Here is a 22,979-nt window from a genome sequence, read left to right on the forward strand (position 1 = left end):
ATCCCCTGATCAAAGAAATGAGATCCTCAGCCAGGCTGAGCATTTGAGAACTGGAGGTAGGCCTGTGAGAAGGTATTTTAGCAGGTAAGGCCTTTGGAGATTTAGCTGCTTTAGCCCTGGCAAAGGCCTTGATAGACATGGATGCAGGTGGTCTAGCAGCCCCACGTGCAGGGGTAGTTATGTCTAAAGGAATAGTATCTGACAAATCCTGGGTGCTAGTTTCAGTAGGAACAATATCTGAAGCTGATTCAGCCATGCTCTGTGAAGCCTCGGCTTCCGGAGGCCTGTTTTCGGCCGAAGGAAGAATCGAGGACTCGGTTTCAGCCGAAACCGAGACACTCGCGGTTGGCCTGGCCGTGGTTTCAGCCGAAACCGCAGGCCGCGAGTGTTGGTCCTTTTCCTTGCGTTTTTTAACTAATTGTGCTGTCGGAGTCTCCGACGGCATTTTGTAAGCAAAAGCGGGACCAAAAAACTCCTCTGCAAACTCCGACCGACGCCTAAGTGTCCGTCGGTTGAAAGAAGCACAGGCTACACAAGCTGATACGTCGTGGTCCGGGCCTAAACAAGGAAGGCAGTAAGAGTGGAAATCCTTATGAGGTATTTGTTTCCCACAAGTTAAACAATTATTTACTTTGTCTGACATCGGCTGAGGCAAGAAAGAGTCCCCAACGGGGTACTTAGCTTCTTAGAAGTCTTCGGTAGTAGAAATCTCTGGATCTGACCGACCGGCACTTGCGAACAGCTTCTGCTTCGGGCACCGCGCGGCAAGAAAGACTGAGGAAAATGGCGTCGGCTGATGCCTTTATACCACAGCAGCTATGACGTCGGGTGGAGTGTGACATCAGCCGAGGCCAGACCCAGACTTTGGAATCCGGCCGACCGAGGGGCTGCCTGAGGCAGGACAACCCATATGTTAGGACTGCAGATGCATCCTTGAAGGACATCCAAATTTGTCGAGGCCAATAGGGAGCAATGAGAATCATTTTGGCTCTCAAAACGGTGGCTTTCTGGAGAACTTGTGGAATCAGTGGAAAGGGAGGAAAGGCATAAAGAAATCCCTGGGGCCAATCCTGGGTAAGAGCGTCTCTGGGGGGATGGCCTGGCAGTGGGAAGAGAGAAAAAAAGTCTGGGCATTTGCTGTTTTGGGGAGTAGCAAAAAGATCGCAACATGGGCGGCCCCATTCTAGAAAAATCTCCTCCACTATAGATTGTTTGAGAGACCACTCGTGAGGCATGAGAATAGCTCTGCTCAATCTGTCCGCTAGAATGTTGGTTTTCCCAGGGATATGCGTTGCTACCAGAAACCGATGAGAGGAGATCACCCATTGCCAAAGTCTGAGAGCTTCTCGACACAAGGGGTAGGACTTGGTTCTGCCCTGCTTGTTGATATACCATACTACAGACATGTTGTCTGTGTGAACTGCAATTGTTCCCAAGGGAAGAAAGTCGTTGAGGGCTTGCAACGTTAAAAGCACTGCTCTCATCTCTAGGACATTTATGTGCAGGTGGTATTCGAATGGTTGCCACGTCCCATGAACCATCCTGCCCTGATAATGACCCCCCCACCCGATCAGGGAGGCGTCCGTAGTGACAGTGGCTACCGGGGCCGGAAATACAAAGGGTCTGCCTTGGTGAATCTGGGGTGAAGTAATCCACCATGAAAGATGATTCTTGCAAATTTGGGTCACCATGATTTGGTGACGCATTGGAAGTTGTTGGTATGACCACTGAGTGAACAACATCCACTGAAGCAGACGCATGTAGAAGCGGGCCAGGGGAAGAAGGGTAATGGCCGCAGCCATGAGGCCCAACACTTTTAGAACCATTCTGGCTTGCACCTTTTTGCTGGCAAGGATGATCCTCACGTGACTTTGTATATCTGAGATTCTTTGGTCTTTGAGGGTTGCTGACATCCGAACAGTGTTTAATTTTGCGCCTATGAAGGTAATAGACTGGCAGGGTGACAAGGAGGATTTTTCGTAGTTTGTCGAAATTCCCAATTGAGTGCAGAGATTTAGTGTGTAATCCCTGGCTTGAAGAAGTTGATGCCTGGTGGTGGCTGAAAGGAGCCAGTCGTCGAGATACGGAAACACCTGGAATCCTTGACGTCTCAGGTGAGCCGTGACCACTGCCATACATTTGGTGAACACTCTGGGGGCTGTAGTGAGACCAAAGGGCAGGGCTCTGAATTGGAAATGACTGGACCCCAGCCGAAAGCGGAGAAACCTTCTGGAGCGTCTGTGAATTTTTATGTGATAGTATGCGTCCTGAAGGTCTATTGAGCACATCCAGTTGTCCTTCTCTAGGAAGGGCAAAATTGACTGAAGTGTGACCATTCAAAATCTTGTTTTTCTCACAGACTTGTTGAGTCTGCTGAGATCCAATATTGGTCTTCAGTCTCCGCCTTTTGGGGACCAAAAAGAATCTTGAGTAGATTCCTGGCTCTGAATGGTCTGTTGTAACTGGCTGAATGGCTCTTTTTTGTAGAAGCTTTAATACTTCTAACTCTGCAATTTCCCTTAGACCGGGTGGTACATCTGGAAGGGAATTTGTGTGAGAGAAGGGACTTTCCTCGAAAGGAATTTTGTAACCCTCGGATATAATCGACTGTACCCATCTGTCTTGAGTGAGGGAACGCCAGGCTTCTGGGTACAGCGATAGTCTTCCCCCGACTGCCTCCAAGGATGGACAGTCGGGCAACATCTCAGGGATGCTGGAAGGGCTTGTCAGAGAGAGGCTCTCTGCTTCCCTGGTTCTGTGGACCCCCTCTGCCTCTAGGGCGGCGTCTGTTGTTATTACCCCCTCTGCCTCTAGGGGTAAACTGACCACGTGTATCCGGCGTGACTCCCTGGGATTTGCGGAACCACATCTTTCCACCCTTCTGTCCTTTGGGGTAAGGCCTAGAAGGGGTGGAAAAACGGACTCCTACGGCAGAAAGAGTCTTGCCGTCCTGTTCACACCTGGTCAATGTATCCTTCACTTGAGGGCCAAGCAAAGCTGACCCATCAAAGGGAGAGTTTGTGAAGGATGCCTTAAAGGGATCTGCAAAATTACAGAGCCGCATCCAGGATTGATGTCTAAGAGCCACCCCTGTACCTGCGGCTCTACTCGCTCGATCTGCTGCATATGATATCAGACACATGGAGGAGTTAGCTATAGAATTAAGGATTCCTAGCTGAGAAGCAATTTTCTCTTGAGCCCCTGCAGCCGTAGGATCCTATACTACTTCACCCAGTTCCTTAAGGATGTCCCTTTGGAGTCTGGTGAAGTGACATAAGTAGTTCAGCGAGCGCATAGTAAAGGTCGCTGAAGAGAACATCCGCTTACCATACCTATCCATGGTCCTAGAATCCTTGTTAGGAGGATGGACTGGTACGGAAGGATCTGCAAGTTCCTTCTTAGTGGCAGCCGCCACCACCATGGCATCAACAGGGACACCTTTCGTAAGGAATTGCTTTTCCGAAGGGGCAGTAATAAATTTAGACGGCATCCTAGGAACTGGCTCTACAGAGTCAGGAGCGGCCCAAGCCTTTCGAGCAATAACCTCCATAAGGGGTCGAAGGCAGAGACACCCAGGAGGTGGAGGGCCGAGATCCAAACGCCTCTAGGTATACCGACTCATCCTCAGAGGGATTTGTGGAGGGCCAGTTTCCCCTCTGTTTTAGGAGTTCTAGGATGTCTGAAAAGGAGACATCCTCAGAGTGGGATCTTGGGGATCCCTCCGACTCATCTAAGTCGGTATCTGAAGTGATAGACTCAGGGGAGTCTAGGTGTTTCCTCTTTCAAGTCCTCTTGCGCGGGGATCTCCTGAATGACCAGGAGAATCCTCGGAAGAGGGGGCTATTCCCAGTGGGGAAACCTGAGGGGGTGGATCTCTGGGTCCGGGAGCAAGAGAGATGGAAGAGATATCAACAGGCACTGTAGAGGGAGGAGCTAAGGGAATGGACTGCTGGCTGAGCCCAGTGGCCAGCACACTCTTCATCACCTCGAAGGCCCCCCTCCCAGGAAGGTCCGAGAGAACCCGTTCCGAAGAAACCGGGACTCCAGGGCCCACTGAAAGGGAAGGCTCCGAGGCAGATGGAGCCGAGCTCACCAAGGCCGAAGCTCCAAGGGGAAGAGCGGGTTCAGACAAGGGTCCGATGCCACTCACCCCCTCGGAGGAGACCAGGGAAGCCCTCTAAGGAAGGTCTCGAAGAGGAGATAAGAGTAGATGCCGAGGGTGCAGAAGGGGGGGGTATCCGCCCCTCAGCCATAGCAGTAACTATCCCCGAAGACTCCAGCTCCAAACTCTGAGGTAGAGTTGAAGGAGGAACTTGAAGGGGGTGTGGACTAATAGTCGTCTGTTGAGATGGACTATGCAGCATCTGGGCAAGTGCCTGTGATTTCAATAATCTACTTACCACTCTCTCTAAATCATGGTCAGAAAGCCTGGACGACCTAGATGATCGGCTCCGATGGCTCCGTTCCGAGAGGAGAGGTGAGGCCGGAGCCGAGAGTATCGGTTTCAAGGAAGGGGACCTGGACCTCTTCCTCGAAGGACCCATCGGAGCCGAAGAAACCACAGATGCAGACGGAGCCGAGGACCTTTCGGCTCCGAATGAAAGTCTCGATGCATCGGCTCCAGCCGGAGCCGATACAGACATAACAGTAACGGCGTCGGAGCCGGTCAGCACCGACACCGAAGCCACATGGTGGTCGGAGCCAGTCGGAACCGACATCGATGTGACCATAACAGTATCGGCACCGATAGCCATCGGTGCCGAAGATTTTTGCAAGACAGGATCGGCTCCAGCCGGAGCCGATCTCGACTCCGAAGGAGTCGGAGCCGAGGCCACCGGCTTAGATACAGAAGCCTGGGCCTTAGAAGACTTAGAAGTCTTGCTCGGAGCCGATTTAGCCGGAGAGCCCTCCGGTTTAAGGAGACCCCTTAAAATCAACTTATTTCTCCTCTCCTGCAGGACTCTCTGGCTAAAGGAATGACAAATTGCACAGGAGTCCTGCAGGTGGAGAGGTCTCAGGCAATATAAACAAGAAGTGTGACCCCATCTGTCAGAGACATCTTCTGACAGCACGAGTCACACTTCTTAAAGCCTGAAACCCTTTCTTTGGACATAGTTGCACACAAAGCACACAACAACACAGTCCCAAACAGACAACTAAAGCTATATAATATATAGAAAAAACTAACCTCTCACACACACACACACACCCTGACAGGGAGGGGGATGGGAGGGAATGAAGGCCTGACTAAAAGAAGGTGGAAGGAAAAATATTTCTGGTCAGAAAAGGGCTTACAATTAAGTAAAATAGAAGGTAATCTACAGAAAAGTGTAAAAGTTAAATTTTTAGGGGCAAAAAGTAGTTACAACTAACACTTACCAGGAGCTGGCAAAAGGAGGACCTCATCAGCGAAGCGGCAAATGAGATCTGGGTACTTACCGCCTTGCATCATGGGATATGGGGCTGCCTCGAGCTGGTAAAAGTGACTCTCGAGCTTAGCAAAGTGCCGAGTCGGAGCCGAGGATCGGCTCCGAACCAATCAAGCAAGAATGAAGGCGAGATTGACAACTTAACATCAAGTATTAAAACAATATATACTGCATAATATACTGCTGATTCACTTGCATTTAACCTAGATTGCTGTTAGCATGGCAAGCATTGTGAAACAATGTACAGTTTGCAAAATCTCTAATGTCAACTTCCTAAATATGCTTCAGTAATAAAATTACATTAAAGTTCACAGTACAATTTCAATTCAACTTTTCAAAAAAGAATGCTACTTTCTCAAGTAATTCAGAATGTCATTAATGGAAAAGTACAGTTGTGTACACTTACCATAAATGTAGATGTTAGAGTGTATTCACTGTTGCAGTCATTACATTTGGGTAATCCTGCTGGCAGGTTGCCCTCAGTCAGCCTGAATTCCAAAGTCCTGGGTCCTGCGTCAGCCGCTGTCACTCCTTCCCCGATGTCAGGCCGTCAAGGGTATAAAAGATGCGGCCGACGCCATTTTCTTTAGCTTTTCTTGCCCCAGATGTCAGGTGCCCCCTAAAAGGGTAGCCAAATATATATATATATATATAAATACATGCACCAATATAAACATTACCTTCATCTACAAGTAAATACACCACATAGGTTGTATAAGTCATAGAAAGAAAGATAGGTTCCATCAGAAGAAAAAGTGGGGATGGCGGGTGGGTAACCTGGACTGCAACAGTGAATACACTCGAACATCTACATTTATGGTAAGTGTACACAACTGTACTATGTTCTTCGTGTTTCACTGTTGCAGTCATTACATTTGGGTAGAGTCCCAAAGCTATGGATAGGAGGCTGGAGCTAAACAGCATTAGGAGTGGCTATGAGGCCCTGCAGAACTGCAGTGGCAAAGCCTGCCCTGGATTTAGAGTAGAGTGGCAGATGGTGCTTGGTAAAGGTGTGCACTGAACTCCAAGTAGCTGCCTCTAAAATGTCCTTGTTGGTACTCCCCTGCGAAAGGCTGCTGAAGTGGCTGCAGCTCTGGTTGAATGTGGCCTAATGCCCTTAGGCACTGGCTTGCCATGGTGTAAGTAGCAGAAACGAATGCAGTGGCCTATCCACTTTGAAATAGTCTGCTTTGAGATAGCCTTTCCTTGCGATGTTGCAGTATATGCCACTAGTAATTGTTCTGTCTTTCGGACGTCTTTGGTTCTGTCCAAGTAGAATCTAAGCTGTCTGTGAATGTCAAAAGAATGCAGAATTCTCTCCCCCTTGTTCTGTGGATTTGGATAAAAAATTGGCAGATGAATAGTTTGGTTAAGAGCCACAATGGACACCACCTTTGGCATAAATGTTGGGTTTGTCCTGAGAGAGACCCTGTCTGGATAAAAAATGATAAAAGGTCCTACAGCCATGAGTGCTTGAAGCTCTGAAACTTGTCTTGCAGAAGTTATTGCTAGCAGCAGAGCTGTTTTCCAAGACATAAACTTTATATCAGCCGTTGCAGCTGTCTCAAAAGGTGGCAGGGTGAGTTTTTCCAAGACATAGTTGAGGTCCCATGCAGGCATTGGTGATCTTCTTGGAGGCCTTAAGTTTTTGGCTCCTCTGAGGTACTGTTTTAGTAAGGGATGAGAAAAAATTGGTGGTTCTTTATTGTAATGAGCCGATATGGCAGAGGCATGAATTTTAACAGATGAAAAAGATAGACCTTTGTCCAGCATCTCAGTTAAGTATTGCAAAATCTGAGGAATATTTGGCACAGCTGTATCAGTTCCTTGTGCCTGATTCCAAACATAAAATCTCTTCCATTTTCCAGCATAAGATTTTCTAGTACTAGGACTTCTGGCCTCCAAAATGACATCCATCACAGCTTTACTGAGAGATGAGTTTTGAGTGACTACAGTATCTGCCATGCTGCCAGGTTTAAAGTCCTAAGTTGGCTGTGCAGGATCTGACTGTTTTGCTGGGACAGTAGATGAGGTATCTGAGGCAAGGTCCAAGCTGGGCATAGAGACAAGCACCTTAGTATTGGATACCAGTACTGGCGGGGCCAGTCTGGGGCAATTAGTATCATCCTTGGCTTCTCCCATCTGACCTTTAGGAGTACCTTGGGGAGGAGAAGCAGAGGGGGAAATGCGTATACCGATAGGTTTTTCCAGCTGAAAGATAGGGCGTCCACTTTCCATGCTTGTCTGTGATAAATCCTTGTACAGAATCTTTTTAGTTGGTAGTTGTGAGGGGAGGCAAATAGATCTATGTCCAGGCATCCCCATTTTATTGTTATCATGCTGAAGACTTGTGGATCCAGGTGCCACTCGTGGGGATCCATGAGGTTTCTGCTTAGGTCATCTGCCAGAGTATTTTTCCTTCCTGGCAGGAATTGTGCCTGCAGGTGCACTTGGTAAGTCAATGCTGTGTCCCACAAGGTCATGGCTAGTCTGCAAAGAGGGTAAGAATGAGTGCCCCCCTGCTTGTTTATATACCACATTACCGTGGTGTTGTCTGTCTTTATCAGAAGTTGTCCTGGATGCAGTAGGTCCTTGAAGGCTGTCAGGGCATTTTGAACTGCTAGCATCTCTTTTTGATTGATATGTAGATGCATTTGGTTTGAGGTCCATGCGCCCTGAATGCATCTTCCTGCCATGTGGGCCCCCCAGGCGTAATCTGATGCATCCATTGTTAGTGTTTGCCTGGTTGCGGGTAATGTGAATAGCTGTCCCTCGTTTTGGTGACAAGCCTGTGCCCACCATCGAAACTCCTGTTGCAGGCAGGGAATGAGAGTAGTCATAGTTTCCAGGCTGTGGCAATGTAGAGTCCAAACACTTTTTAGGTACCATTGAAGTTTCCTCATATGCAGTCTTGCATATGGAATTAGTAGGATGCAGGATGCCATGAAGCCCAAAGCCTGCAGAATTTTTCTTGCAGATAACTGGGCCTTTGTTACCAACATTTTGAAATAGGTAGTCAGTTGCCTTTGTTTGTCTGGCGTGAGATAAGCCATCTGGGCAGTTGTATTTAAGCTTGCACCCAGGAATATTATCTCTTGAGAGGGTACTAGTTTTGATTTCCTTTCATTGACTGTGTACCCTAGGCATGTTAGGAGTCTTTTCACAAACGCCAGATGCTGTAGAAGAATGTCCTTGTTCTTTGCTTGAATTAGACAGTCGTCCAAGTAAGGATATATTTGTATTCCTCTTTGTCTGTAGAATGCGATTACTGGTGCCAGGCAATTTGTAAAGACCCTGGGTGCAGTAGATAAGCCAAAGGGCAGTACAGAGAACTGGTAATGCATTGAGCCAGCCTTGGATCTGAGGAATCTTCTGCATATTTGTCTGATTGGGACATTCAGGTATGCCTCTTTTAGGTCTAAAGTCACAAGCCAAGCGTTCTTGCCCAGCATGGGCAGATGTTGCTGCAAAGTCAACATCTTGAATTTTGGAATACCCAGGTATGTGTTCAAAATAGATAGGTCCAGTACTGGCCTACAGGCCTTGTCCTTTCTGGGTATCAAGAACAGTCGAGTAAAATCCTTGTCCCTGCTCTTGCTCTGGTACTAGTTGAATGGCCCCCATGTCCATGAGGGATAAGACTTGTGTTTGTGCCTCTGCCCATTGATTTTTTGGCAGATCTGGCCAGCCGTTTGCTTTTGGCAGGGTATGGAAATGGAACTTGTAGCCTTGTGACACGATATTTAAGACCCACTTGTCCTGGGTTATAATGTGCCAATTTTGTGAAAAAAGTGCTAATTTTCCCCCTAAGGGGGCTGCCAGGAGATAAGTGCTTGGTGCAGGCAGGGGGAAGTCATTGGGACTGTTTCCTGAATGGTTGTGATTTGTTTTCTCAAACTTTGGAGGTAGAGGTCCCCCATTGCTTTGAGCGGAAAGAACCTTGCGCCCAAGATCTGCCTCTAGGGCATCTGGGTCTGCCCCTTTGAGGTCTGTCTGACACAGGAAAGGACCAATTCTTTGTTGGCCAGTGTCTACTAAACCTAAGTGGCTGTACTTGTAAGAAATCTTTGACCGTTTGCATAGATTTAGCCTTGTCCTCCAGTTTCTTTAACACCTCTTCTGCCTTAACACCAAACAAAGTATCATGCTGTAAAGGTGCATCTAATAATTTAACTTTAACATGATCAGGCAGATTTTGTTCCTTTAACCAAGCATGCCTTCTAATTACAAAACCTGTAACTGCGGCCCTGCAGAAGGCCTCTATAGAATCAAAACCACATTGCAAAGTATGCTTTCCAACTTGTTCAGCTGCATGCAATATATCCTGCATTTCCTTGTTTTCTGCACATTCAGAGTTTAACATTTTCTGTTTAAGCAATGCCATGACAAGTTGCTGATATTTGAGCATATGAAACTGACAGTTTAAGGCCCTTATAGCCAAGGTAGCAGACGTGTAAACCTTTTTTCCCCATCTATCCAGTGCCTTAGAATCCCTGTCAGAAGGGGTAGGGTTTTTTTGCAGCAGAAGCCTTAACTCCCTTGGGACCCTGAGAAATAGTTTCTGGGTCTGCAGCAGGGTTTTTAAAAAGGAATTTATGTGAGTCAGGAACCCTGTAATATCTGTCAGGCTTAACAGGAGCTGGAGGTAAGGAGTCAGGGGTAAGGCTAAACTCCGAAAACACATAATCTACAATGTCTAACACAGGAGGGATGGCAAGTGGCTTGTGCTGAGGTAGTAACAGGAAATCCCTGAGCCTCTTTTTAGATTCTGAAAAATCTTGGCTCTCCCAGTGGAAATGCTCCCTCATGGTATGTAAGGTTTCCCCAAAAGAATAGTCCTCAGGAGGAGAAGCTGAAGGTATAGATTCTTCAGCATCAGAATCCTCATGGGGGGAAAAGAATATTCCTGATCAGAAGAGGAATCAAAGAAATGGAAACCTGATCTGAAGATTCATAGTCAGTCTCTTGCCTAGGCCTCTTATCAGGAGGGGGATGGGAACCCCTGATCAAGGTAATCGAGTCTTCGGCCATTTTGAGCATCTGCTTTTTGGGCATGGAGGCCTGTTCACGTGGCTCTTGAGTTTGCTTCTTTGCCTTTGAAGGTGCTTTAGTCTTTGAAGTCGGTTTAATGTATAGATGTTTGGGTCTGAATACACCCTCAGAAGCCGGTGCCTGCTCAGCGGCTCCATACCCATCTGAAGGAATAGCGTCCGAGGCTCTAATACCTTGAGCTTCCAGTGGCATAGCCGACTCCACGTGGGAGTCCGTATCGGCCTGCGACTCTAAAGTAGCGGTCGTCATGGACTGCGAAAGCGCCTCACTGAGAACCGGCGAACGGCTTAGGAGAAGCTTCGTCGTCGGTTTTGGGCCTCAGCTGTCTTTCTTTTTTTTTTGCGTTTTTTTTGTGAACTCCGGTAGTCGGATGGCTTTCCAACGACATTTCTGGATAATTACACCTGCGTCCAAAGTAGTTTAAAGCAAAATCATACCGACGCTTAATAGTGCATTGGTTAAATCTAGCACAAAACCGACAACCCAGAAAGTTATGATCAGGGCCTAGGCAAGGAATACAGTAAGAATGAAAGTCCTTATGAGGTATTTGCTTCCCACAAGAAATACAATTATTACCTTTTTCTGACATCAGTTCTGAAGCAAGAAAAAAGTTTCCCCAACGGGGTACTTAGCTTTACAGAACACTTCGGATCTAAAATTCGAACTCGAAAATCTCAGGAGTCGGCCGACTGGCACTTGTGAACTGCTTCTGCTTCGGGCACCGCACGGCAAGAAAGACTAAAGAAAATGGCATCGGCCGCATCTTTTATACCCCTGACGGCCTGACATCGGGGAAGGAGCGACAGCAGCTGATGCAGGACCCAGGACTTTGGAATTCAGGCCGACTGAGGGCAACCTGCCAGCAGGATTACTCAAATGTAATGACTGCAACAGTGAAACACGAAGAACATCAATATTTACATATGGTAACTTAATTCATTTCTCTTTCAGATGAATTCCTCCTGATGGTCACGCTTGTGCCAGTGAAGGTCTAAATCTAAAACCTTGGATGAAGTGGAAGGCAAACTCTAAACACCCACTGTGCAGAGTGCTTTAGTCCCTGCACTCCTTTAACTAATACAATGTACTTGGGTCAGTAAACGTTGAAGATTCAAGGAATGGGCTACATTGACATTGATTTGTTTTATGGTGAATCGAAAGCGCAATGAAAAGCTCCCCAGAAAATATCAGCATTTTAAATGTTGTTCCTCTTTCCTATAGAGAGCATAACACCAAAAATAGCACTGCATGCAGCTTTAATTAAAACAATATACCAAGACAACCTGACAGTTACATCTATAATGTCTATGCTTTGAGTGGTGTGAAGAGATGTTCTGACATTACAAGTACAATAGCAAACAATGGCATTTTCCTGTTAACCACTGACCAGAAGCATATCTGTTTTTGACAAGTCTAACACACACACATCTTTGCGTTTACCATATTACTTACTTTCTGTGGAAGGCATGCTTGCACGGGCAGATTCCTAGCTCATCCTTGGCCTTGAATTCTTCCAGACAAACTGCACATATCTGGAGGACAGAGGGAATTCATTAGTCATACTCAAATATACTCCAAACACACAAACAGTAAAACAAATGTACATTTTGTAGCCTTTAGCAATCTATCGCCATCTTCCTATCCACGCTGTGCTGCGCAAACATCACCCTCAAATATCCACAGAGGACTACGGCAGATGAAATAAATAAATAAATAAAAAAAGAAAGAGTATTTTCTCCACCAGTGGGGCAATTAAAAATAAAAGTAAAGCAATATCCTTGTGTCTTACATTAATTTATTTTAGGTTTCCCAGCTGTCAAAGACAAGTTACCAGACTCTCAAATGTCTTGGTGCTGATGACTTTATAACACTGAACAAAGAAACACACCAATTAACCTCTGAGAAGCAATAAAAATCATACTACGGGCCTTTACAAAAGGCACCAGTATTTTTTCAGATTAAAGGGTCTTCAGTTAGCAGACCGCTTACAGTCAGTGATATGGAATATCTGTACATGCTTACTTCAGTTATTTAATAATATATGTGCTATTAAACAGGCCTAAAGTAGAGGACCAAATATGATGGTAAAAATTACAATGCTATCCCTAAAACAGAGCAGTTGAGAGACAGTACAGGACGCAAAAAAAGAACTAAATAAATTTCCAGAACAAAACAAAAAAATATATAGGAATACATACAGAGAAGACAAAATTGTCATATCTGCATGTTGATAACAGAATATTGGAATAAAAATTGAATTATGTATAAATCTTCCATACACATCAATTTATTTAATACAGTGGAACACCACTTACCTGAACTCTGGCAAACTGCTCCTTCTTCTTATCCAAACTATGCTCTTACCCCTATTAAGACTGAATGTAACATGCTAATGACACTTGTGGTGCATTACTAGAGGTTAGTGAACTATTGCCCAGTTACAATGATTTCCATATATTTCAGACAGTCTTCTGGTAAGAGAGGGAACACAGATAATGTTTCTGTTTTAGGATGCACCTGAATCATGCTGTAACTTCAAATTAATTAAAAACCAGCAGAACATAACCAACATTTTTTTTTCAGTTTCCAAAAATCTGTGATTTTGATGCCAAACAATTAGCACAGTCAAGAAACCTTATATTAAAATGCTAAAATGCATTTGTATTTAACTGCTGCTTTATGCTACCTCTGAGAAAGCAAACTTTCCACTTTGAAAACTTCCCATGTTTCCTAACATTTTGATTTTGTACACCAAGGAGGATGTAGACACTAAAGTAAACCCAGGATTACAGTTTAGGAATACAAATGTACTGCAATTTTGCTCCCAAGTTTGACACAGTCTCTGTCACTTGTGTTCTGTGTGACTGGATGTTATGATTAACGGAAGCATACTTTTTTTATTTTACTATGACTGACATATGGCTTTTCTGATGTTGCAAGTTTAGCCTAGATAGGATGTTCTCTTGCCTATCCGAATACATATTTGTACTTAACAAGTTTCGTATCTCTTAGGGCATTTGAATAAGTGGCATTCCAATGTTGTTGTGACTTTCGGCTTTTCCCGGTTAGGGGTCGCCACAGTGGAACTCCAGTCCGCTAATGATTGGTAGTTGCACTGTTAAAATTCCCTTTTGGCAATACATACTTCAGTTATTTGATTACGTAAATATTTATTCATTATGGGCAGGTTAGTAGGCTGGACCACAAGTTCAGTTTCCAAGACCAACCTAATTATAAAACAAAACGAACAGCAGCGAAAAATAACTTGCGCTAGGACAATCGCTAACATGGCCACTTAAGGTTAGGACTTCAAGGAGAGCAAATTATAAAATTATGTGCACTGCAAGACCAGCGAGACTGCAGCTATGGCTCAAATAAGAATAAGAAAACAAGGGAGAAATGGAGGCAAAGAAGAAGAAAAGCATAGTATTACATAATTATGAAATGCCTGCCAGAAAGATGTCAGTCAAAATGAAATCAAGCAGACTTCATTACCCAGAAGGCCACCAAGAAGAGTCTCCTTTGGGAGTACTTAGGAATGTGGATGAAGGGGAATAAATGAACAAAAGTGATAGGGAGTGAAGCACAGTTCCTCTCAGCTGGTAGATAAATGGTACAACTCTATGCTAAACTGAAGGCATTAAGAGTACAGAGGCTGTATATCGAAGGAGATTGGCATTACAATGTTGAGGGCACCACAGGAAAGACTGCCCTATGGCCATAGTTCAATGCACATTTTTTGAAGTGGATTTTTACCCAAACTGTTGAGAGGGAAAAACTTAGATGTGAAATAAGCATTAATTTCTACAAGAAAAGCAGCATTTCCCATAAGGACATTTTCAGTTATCATATGTAGCAACCTCAGTACCACAACTAAAAATGGTGCTGATCATGGTCTGCCTTTGATGCACTCACAGTGCAGCAGCTAGGATACTGCCAAGACTGTCTTCTCACGTAGCAAAGTGATTGTGGCAGAATGGCATTAGTTACAAAGCTGTAGGCGAGTTAAGGAACTTGGGTGAAGTGTCAGCACTGGACTGTCTGAATGAGGGGGATAACCTAATGAGTTTATTTGTATCTTTTAACTCTAAGGAAGGATGGGGGAAGAAGTGAATAGTTTAGATGAAGTGAGGAGGCATAAGCAGGGAGACTGAACGGAAAGTCACTGTGGGTGCAGTTAATCAGATAATTGCCTCAGCTATTAGATGTGGGTCAGTGCAGTTATTTTTCTTTTTATAAAACTAAAGGCGGTCAGGACTGTGATGGATTTGCCCATAAGAAGCTTTAGTTTTGCTAAAAATGTCAAAGAGCTTTAAAAGTTGTTTGTATGTTTATTTATTTATTTATTTTTACAAGGTAATTTATGCCATAATGCTAGTAACAGAGATGGCTAGAAAGGTGCTTGGTGTGAAATCTGGAAAGAGGAAGGAGGACAAGGAGACCTGGTGGGGAAATGAAGAAGTACAGGACAGTATACAGAGAAAGAGGTTGGCGAAGAAGTGGGATTGTCAGAGAGATGAAGAAAGTAGACAAGAGTATAAGGAGATGAGGTGCATGGCAAAGAGGGAGGTGGTGAAGATTAAGGATAAGGCATATAAAAAGTTGTATGAAAGGTTGGACACTAAGGAGGGAGAAAAGGACCTGTACAGACTGGCTAGACAGAGGGATCGAGCTAGTAAAGATGTGCAGCAGGTAAATGTGATAAAGGATAATGAGGGAAACATACTCACAAGCGAAGAGAGTGGTGTTGAGCAGATGGAAAAAGTACTTTGAGGGGCTGATGAATGAAGAAAATGAGAGGGAGTGAAGGTTGGATGATGTGCAGAGAGAGAGTGAGTCATGAAGTGCAGTGGATTAGCAAGGAGAAAATAAGGATAGCTATGAAGAATGGAAAGGCTGTTGGTCCAGATGACATACCTGTGGAAGCATGGAGGTGTTTAGGTGAAATGGCAGTGGAGATTTTAACTAGATTGTTTAATGAAGTCTTGGAAAGTGAGAGGACGCCTGAGGAATGGAGAAAAAGTGTTTTGGTACTGATTTTTAAGAATAAGGTTGATGTGCAGAGCTGTAGTAACTACAGAGGGATTAAATTGATCAGTCACAGCATGAAGTTATGGGAAAGAGTAGTGGAAGCTACGTTAAGAAGGGAGGTGATGATTAGTGATCAGCAGTATGGTTTCATGCCAGGAAAGAGCACTACAGATGCGATGTTTGCTCTGAGAGTGTTGATGGAGAAGTACAGAGAAGGTCAGAAGGAGTTGCACTGTGTCTTTGTGGACTTAGAGAAGGCATATGACAGGGTGCCTAGAGAGGAGTTGTGGTATTGTATGAGGAAGTCGGGAGTCTCAGAAGTATGCAAGAGTGGTACAGGATATGTACGAGGGTAGTGTGACAGCGGTGAGGTCTGCGGTGGGAGTGATGGATGCGTTTAAGGTGGAGGTGGGATTACATCAAGGATCAGCTCTGAGCCCTTTCTTATTTGCAATGGTGATGGACAGGTTGACAGACGAGATCAGACAGGAGTCCCCGTGGATTGTGATGTTTGCAGATGACATTGTGATCTGTAGTGAGAGTAGGGAACAGGTGGAGGAGACTCTGGAGAGGTCGAGATATGCTCTAGAGAGAAGAGGAATGAAGGTCAGCATGACTAAGACAGAATATGCGTGTGTGAATGAGACAGAGGACAGAGGAATGGTGAGGATGCAGGGAGTAGAGGTGGCGAAGGTGGATGAGTTTAAATACTTGGGATCAACAGTTCAGAGTAATGGTGACTGTGGAAGAGAGGTGAAGAAGAGAGTACAGGCAGGATGGAGTGGGTGGAGAAGCGTGTCAGGAGTGATTTGTGACAGACGAGTACCAGTAAGAGTGAAATGAAGGTCTACAAGAGGGTAGTGAGACCAGCTATGTTATATGGTTTGGAGACAGTGGCATTGACAAAAAGGCAGGAGTCAGAGCTTGACGTGGCAGAGCTGAGGATGTTAGGATTTGTACTGGGTGCGACGAGGATGGACAGGATTAGGAATAAGTATTAGAGGGTCAGCCCAGGTAGGAAGGTTTGGAGACAAAGCCAGAGAGGCAAGATTACGTTGGTTTGGACATGTGCTGAGGAGGGAAGCAGAGTACATTGGAAAAAAGATGCTAAGGATGAAGCTACCAGGTAACAGGAAAAGAGGAAGGCCTAAGATAAGGTTTATGGATGTGGTGAGAGAGGACATGCAGTTGGTTTGTGTGACAGAGCAAGATGCAGAGGACAGGAAGAAATGGAAACAGTTGATCCGCTGTGGCGACCCCTAACGGGAGCAGCCGAAAGAAGAAGAAGAAGTTTATGCCATAATGCACCACTTATTTACTTTATTTAAAATTTGTTTACCAGGGTAGAGAACTGACAACAATTGACCCATTTCAGTCTCAGCCTGGGAAAACAAGTCAAGAACTACATTTGCTGAGAAATAGTAAGTGCATTATGAAAACACTCACCTGCAAGATACCATTATCAGGTAAAAATTATATGCAACTGTAATATACATTTACAACAAATCAAGACAGATCTCATGTAGATTGGGGGTCGAGGGATGGCCTAATAATTAAGCTGTTTACCTTCCAGACACAAGGTACAGGGTTTGTTCATAGCCGGAAAGTATGACTAGGCTTAAAAAAGCCCAGGGGGTCATTAGCTTAGTAAGCAACTATGAAAGTATGTAGAAAGGGAGATGTCTGTGTGAAAATTACAGCAGTGTGCTGTCTACAGGAGAATGGTAGGATAGCTGAATGGAGTGAAGGATGCAGAGTTTGCGAGTAGTTGGAAGGAAGCTATGTTACGCAAAATATTGTAGGAATGAGAAGTATAAATTGGGCAACAGAACATGCCATAAAGGGCACAGTAAGTGTGTTACTAAGTAGGAAAGAGTGAAGTAGCACAGGTTAGGATAATGTAGTTGGATGACAGACAGCAACATTTGTGGAGTCCTACACATTGGGTAATATGAGGCAACATTTATTTGTGGAGCAGGGAGGATAGTTTCTCAGAGATGAGGACGCAGTATACAGAAGCAGTCTGTACAACAGAGCTTAGTTTTGGGGGGTTGTAGTATTGGGGGCAAGTGGTCGTGATTTAAGGCTGTAAGAGAAAGACTGTCTAGTTTAGCTGTTAAGGGATACAAGGTCCGGTAGACTCCAAGTCTGAGTAATTGGTATCCAGGGAGGTTAACCTCTCCCTGTTCATTTCTTACAGTTTTGCTTGTTTTTAGGGGGCCAGATAAAAATCTACAATTTTTACTGGTTACTGTTTGAATGTGTATGGAATTTATTTTTAATGTTGACAATAAAAGGGGGAGACCGTATTCAAGTTGGGAGTACAGAATGCCTTTGCCTACAGTTGTTCTGGACATATGTATGCACAGAGTTTTGCAGTGTTTTTTTAAGCTCCAAAATGCAAAGTTTTGGTTTTGTTGCAGTTGAGAAACAGGGCTTTATTGAAGATCTAGTGGATTAGGCCAAGAAAATCTTCAAGGCCTATGGGTACCAAGTTGTTTGCTTGAAAAAGTACTGTGTTATCTGTATACAGGAGGAGGGGAGGAGATGAGTTAGGTAGAGTAAACCCTTTTTGACACTCCTTCTTGAGGAGTGACCATCTCTGAAACTGAGGTATGAATTTTAACAGAGGTGGTGATTGGTTAGTTTTGAAACCAAGAAAGAAAATCACTTGTTTCTAATAGGTAATGTTTGAGACTGTTGTCAATACAGTTAAAGGCTTTTGTTAAATCGATAGACAGCAGAAGTCGGATGGCCTCTGTCCTTAAGTAGTAGTAGTGCATCGGTTAAAATCCACAGGGCAGAGTGTGTGTGCTACAATTAGACCAGAGGTTGTAGGCAGTGATGTGCTGGCTATGTTAACTGGAACTTTTATTTTCAAGTAGCTAGCCTATACTGGGAAGGATAGACATCTGGTCTGTACTGTGAGGAACTGCTGGTTTTAGACTGCTAAGGAAGTGGGCTAATAATGGCTATTTTCCAAACATTTGGCATGATATTCTGTGCTAGGTAAAGATTTAAGATATGTTGGACTGAGGTTGCAAGGAAATCCCTGCAGTGGAACATGAACCAGGGATAGACGCCATCTTGTATGGTAGGCTGTCAGCTTTTATTTGTTGCAGAAGTTGTTCCAGGTCTCTTGTTTAAAGTAAAACAAAGAGGTTGTTCTGGGGGAGACTGGGGTTCAACATGAGTGTTTGAGAGGGACAGTATGGTGCAGAATTTAGACAGGGAGAATGCAGATGCTGCAGTTGTTTTTTATTTGTAAGTTAGGATTGTGTTTTGTGGTATACCTTTAAAGCTGATTTATGATAATAAGCAAAAGGGCGAGGAGAATGTTAAGTACAAATGCAGTGACCACACACATACAAACACACACACGCACACACGCACAGACACACAGACACACAGACACACACACACACACACACAGACACACAGACACACAGACACACACACAGATAGATATATACAAGGAAACCTATACCTCAGGAGACAAACAAGCAGTATGGGTGGAGGATGAGGGAGTTACACCACAACCAGGACTTTTCACAGGCAAAGGTAGAATAAATTAATTTCAACAAGGTGGCAACACTTCAGTAATCACAGAATAAGTGAAGCAGATCTCGTACAATAACCAGGAATGAGGATTTGTCTCATACCAGTGTAATCCTGATGCAGTCAAAGAGGTCTAAGCAGTACAGCGGGGTAGAAATTCTGCTCCACAACAAAAAGCACCTGCATATGCCTGAGCAGGGCTGTCAGTGTAATCTTGATGCAGTGAAAGAGGCCTAGCAGTACAGTCACATTGTTTATTCCACTTAAGTGAATATGTTATAATAACTAAAATCGACAACCTCTGCATGACCAGGGCAATCTTGACTACCTGTAGAAAGGTCCTGGCTGACTGAGAACAGTGGACTAAAGGGACTTAGGCTTTTAAAATTCAGTCCTCATAGTACTGTAACAAAAGAAATCTAAAATGGAACTAGATTTTCTTTTTTATATTTCACCTGTCATTTTCCTTTGTTTAAGCAATAATCTAAGACGACACAAGCTACAGGGCAATTATGAGAGACCTAAGGCATATGACAGGAAAACAGGTCTTGGAATGTGACAAGGCCACTAAAAGCTTCTAGAGTAACTCAACAGAAACAACTGCAGTTCAGTCCCTATTGGTGAATGTTAAGACTGGGCTGTCACAATCCTTATGCAATGTATGAAAGGAAGACTGTCAGAAAATTTTTGTTGTCTACCTGAGACTGTTAAGATGGCTGGGACACAGATCACTTAATAAAGGTGGCTGGATTAAGGAAGGGGTGCCTAAAGGGATTGCTAATCAGTACACAATCAAGAGAAGTTGTTTCCAGGCTTTGGGATTTGGCCTAGAAGGGGAAAAGATAACCTAATCTGGTCTACTGCCTATGTTATGGAAGATCAGTGGAAACTGAAGTCACCCAAATAGGAGGGCAAAGTGGTGTATTCTTTATTATTTTTTTTTAATCTAGTAGCTCTCCTAGTTCCCTCAAGTTCTTTTAAGGCCTGGGGATAGTTATTGTGTGGAAGTATAGCATTCATAGTATCCTTCAAGTCCTTTTAAGGGCTAGGAATACTGGTTTAGTACTTGTGTGCATTTGTGGAGGGTATGGGTGTATTTGTGGAGGGTATGGGTTTATTGTCCAATCACAGGAAGTCGTTCAGCTTTAAAAAAACACATCCCATAATAGTGGATATGAGTACACAGGAGCAGAATTGTGGGTCTATCGCGTGTCAACGGAAAGACACGTTTTAGCGTCTTTGCATGTTACAGTGTTAGAAGGGGCTGTGCATTGGTGAGTGTTCTCGATTCACCATTCTTAGTGTTGAAAATAGATGAAGTGGTTACATTTTGTTTGGATGATCTTGTGGGACATGGACTTCTGTATAAATACCCCAATTATAATATGTTTGATTTGTTTAAAATGGGATGGGATATTTATGCTGGTACTTGCATTAGTACACAGGTCTCAAGTCAAGAAAAATTATGTGCAGTGGAGGGTTTATTATTGCAGGTCAGGCTGATGAAGGGAGTACCAAGGGCATATTTCCCTATAGTCAGTCAAAGAAGGAAACTCAAACATATGTTCCCCCTCTAGTAGCTTTGATTTACTTTGCAACTTAGGAAGGGTGGAAGTTGGCACTCAAATGGATAATAAGGGCTCTCAGAAGTTAGTGGTTCTACCTGTTATAGACAAATATGCTATGGAGGACAGTAACTTTTTTTTGGGCACCTCTTCATATAAAGTCTAATAAGTATGGATCCAGAGGCAAGAAAAGACGGCTTGAATGTGATGATGATGAAGAAGGTGGGTTGATAGTGGTGGAGGATTTGAACAGAATGAAGAGAAGAAGAGTCTTGGGTGATAATAGCATGTTATTGTCAGGAGTTGTTGGGAAGGAAGGGGAAGTGAGCCACTGAGTTTAACAGGCAAGTTTTGGTAAGATTCTATGCTACGAAGCATTAAGAAATCTGTTACAAACAGAAAATAAAGATGGTATTACACAGGTTCATGGGTATTTATTAGGCTAACTACCCTAGGGGGCCTTTTTAACTTAGTCATGCTTCCCAAAGGTAAGAATCAATGTGTATCTTGTGTCTATAAGGTAAACATCTCAACTATTAAGCCAACTCCTCCAACCCTCAGAACAGTTTCATGCCTGGGGAGAAATAAGCTTCGTGACATTCTGGATGCATTAAAAAGGTTGTTATTAAGTCCTGGAAAAATGTGATGTGGTAGTTGTAAGCAAGTGTTAATGATGTTAGAAGAACTAATGAGGAACTACCTGTTCACTGATTGTACTGTACAGCTGGTTGGTTTGAATTTTGCAAAAAAGTTTAAGTACATTTCTATGACATTATTTCAACTTCTGGTTACAATAATGTTTTAACTAGGATGGCCAGGGGGTTTACAAACATTAGAAGAGCCTGTTATTCTGCACAGAACCGAGTGTGTGTATGTTTGGGTAGGTGCTTATACGGGTAATTTGTTTGGTTAGCATGCATCTTAGTTATGTTGAAAACGGATTTTATTAAACAAGCTTTTGAGTATTTTTTTTTTTTTTTTTTTTTTTTTAACTCCAAAGTTCCTATAAGTTTGGCCAATAAATCCATGTTAAGATTTATTTTATGTAATGCACAAAGTTTAAATAATAGAAGTAAGGGTGCTTTGTGATGGTTATGAGGTGGTTATGGTAATGGAGACTTGGCTCCTGGAAAATAATTTGCCATTGAGTCTGCCTGGATATAAAGCTTTTTATAGGATAAGGAAGACAAGCAGAAGTAGGGTGTTTCTGTTTCTGTTCACGGTAGTTTGGTGTCAAGTTTACATAATATGAATGTGAATTTTGAGATCATTTCAGTTAAGATCGAAGTGGGATGCAAGCTTGTAAAATTGCACTTTTTATAGGCATCCCCATCAAACTACTGGTGAACTGCAGGGTTTTTGTACATCATTATCAGCACTTTTTGAGGAAGGCTGTGATATTGTTGGGGACTTAAATGATCCTATAGCTAACTGGGCTGGACAGAAATTAAATAGTTATTTTAGTTGTGTTAGTTGACAGAAGTAAAGGAATGGGATATTCACAGGTTGTATTCCTTCCAACTAGAAGTGATAATACATTGGATATAGTTTGGGCTAGAAATCACGAGTTATTAGAAAACTGTGAAGCTTGTGAAGAACTCATTGATTTTGATCACTTTAGTATTTCCTGGACACACGAGTTCTGTAGGCCAGATAAAATCACAAATGATCAGGGGTTTAGGCATGCTTTTTATATAGCGGATTATGACAAGATAAGGCAGGAGTTATCTGCTTGGAACTAAAGACATTCAGGAAGCCTAAGAAAAATGTTTTTTTTTTTTTTTTTTTTTTGTGCCACTGGTCCATATGATACCAAAGGGTTTAAAATTCAATTGGTGGAATGCTGCTTTGGAAAAGTTATATAGAAGAGCTTGTAATTTATGGGAAATTATGAAGAAAAGACCCAGGAGGAAAACAAAAATCAAAATAAATTTAATGCAGTAAGGAATAAATTAAGTAGATTAGTTAGGTTAACCAGCAACAACTATGAAATGAGGCTGGCAACTAATGTGGTATCAATTAAAAAGGCTTTTTTAAGCACCTGAATCAATGTAAGAAGGATATGAATTCAGGTGTCGCTATTACTGTTGGTTTTAAGTTGGTTATGGATAATAGTCTTTGGCCTAATGCATTTTTAAATTATTTTGTAGTTTCTAACTACAATAACGCTAGGGGAAATTTTTTCAGTTGTTACTTACAGTGATTGTCTCTATCTGTTAGGCTCAGATGACTTACTGAAGATGATTAAAAACAGTTCATCTGCAGGCCCCGATCGTATAAATGGAATTTTTTTGACAGCTATTACGAAAATATCTCCCTGACTTTTCTTTCCCAGAGGTTACTT

General features: G+C 43.5%; 1 protein-coding gene across 1 annotated transcript in view; it reads right to left on the reverse strand.

The window, feature by feature from the left end:
* RNF24 (ring finger protein 24) overlaps positions 1–22,979 on the reverse strand; it is a 669,287-nt gene that overhangs the window by 58,653 nt on the left and 587,655 nt on the right. Inside the window, exon 5 of the mRNA XM_044062004.1 lies at positions 11,934–12,013. Within this exon, the coding sequence (XP_043917939.1) occupies positions 11,934–12,013 (80 nt within the window). The remainder of the gene's footprint in view (positions 1–11,933; positions 12,014–22,979) is intronic.

Source organism: Protopterus annectens, chromosome 2.part1, assembly GCF_019279795.1.
Source record: "Protopterus annectens isolate FY-2018-M chromosome 2.part1, PAN1.0, whole genome shotgun sequence".
NCBI lineage: Eukaryota > Metazoa > Chordata > Ceratodontiformes > Protopteridae > Protopterus > Protopterus annectens.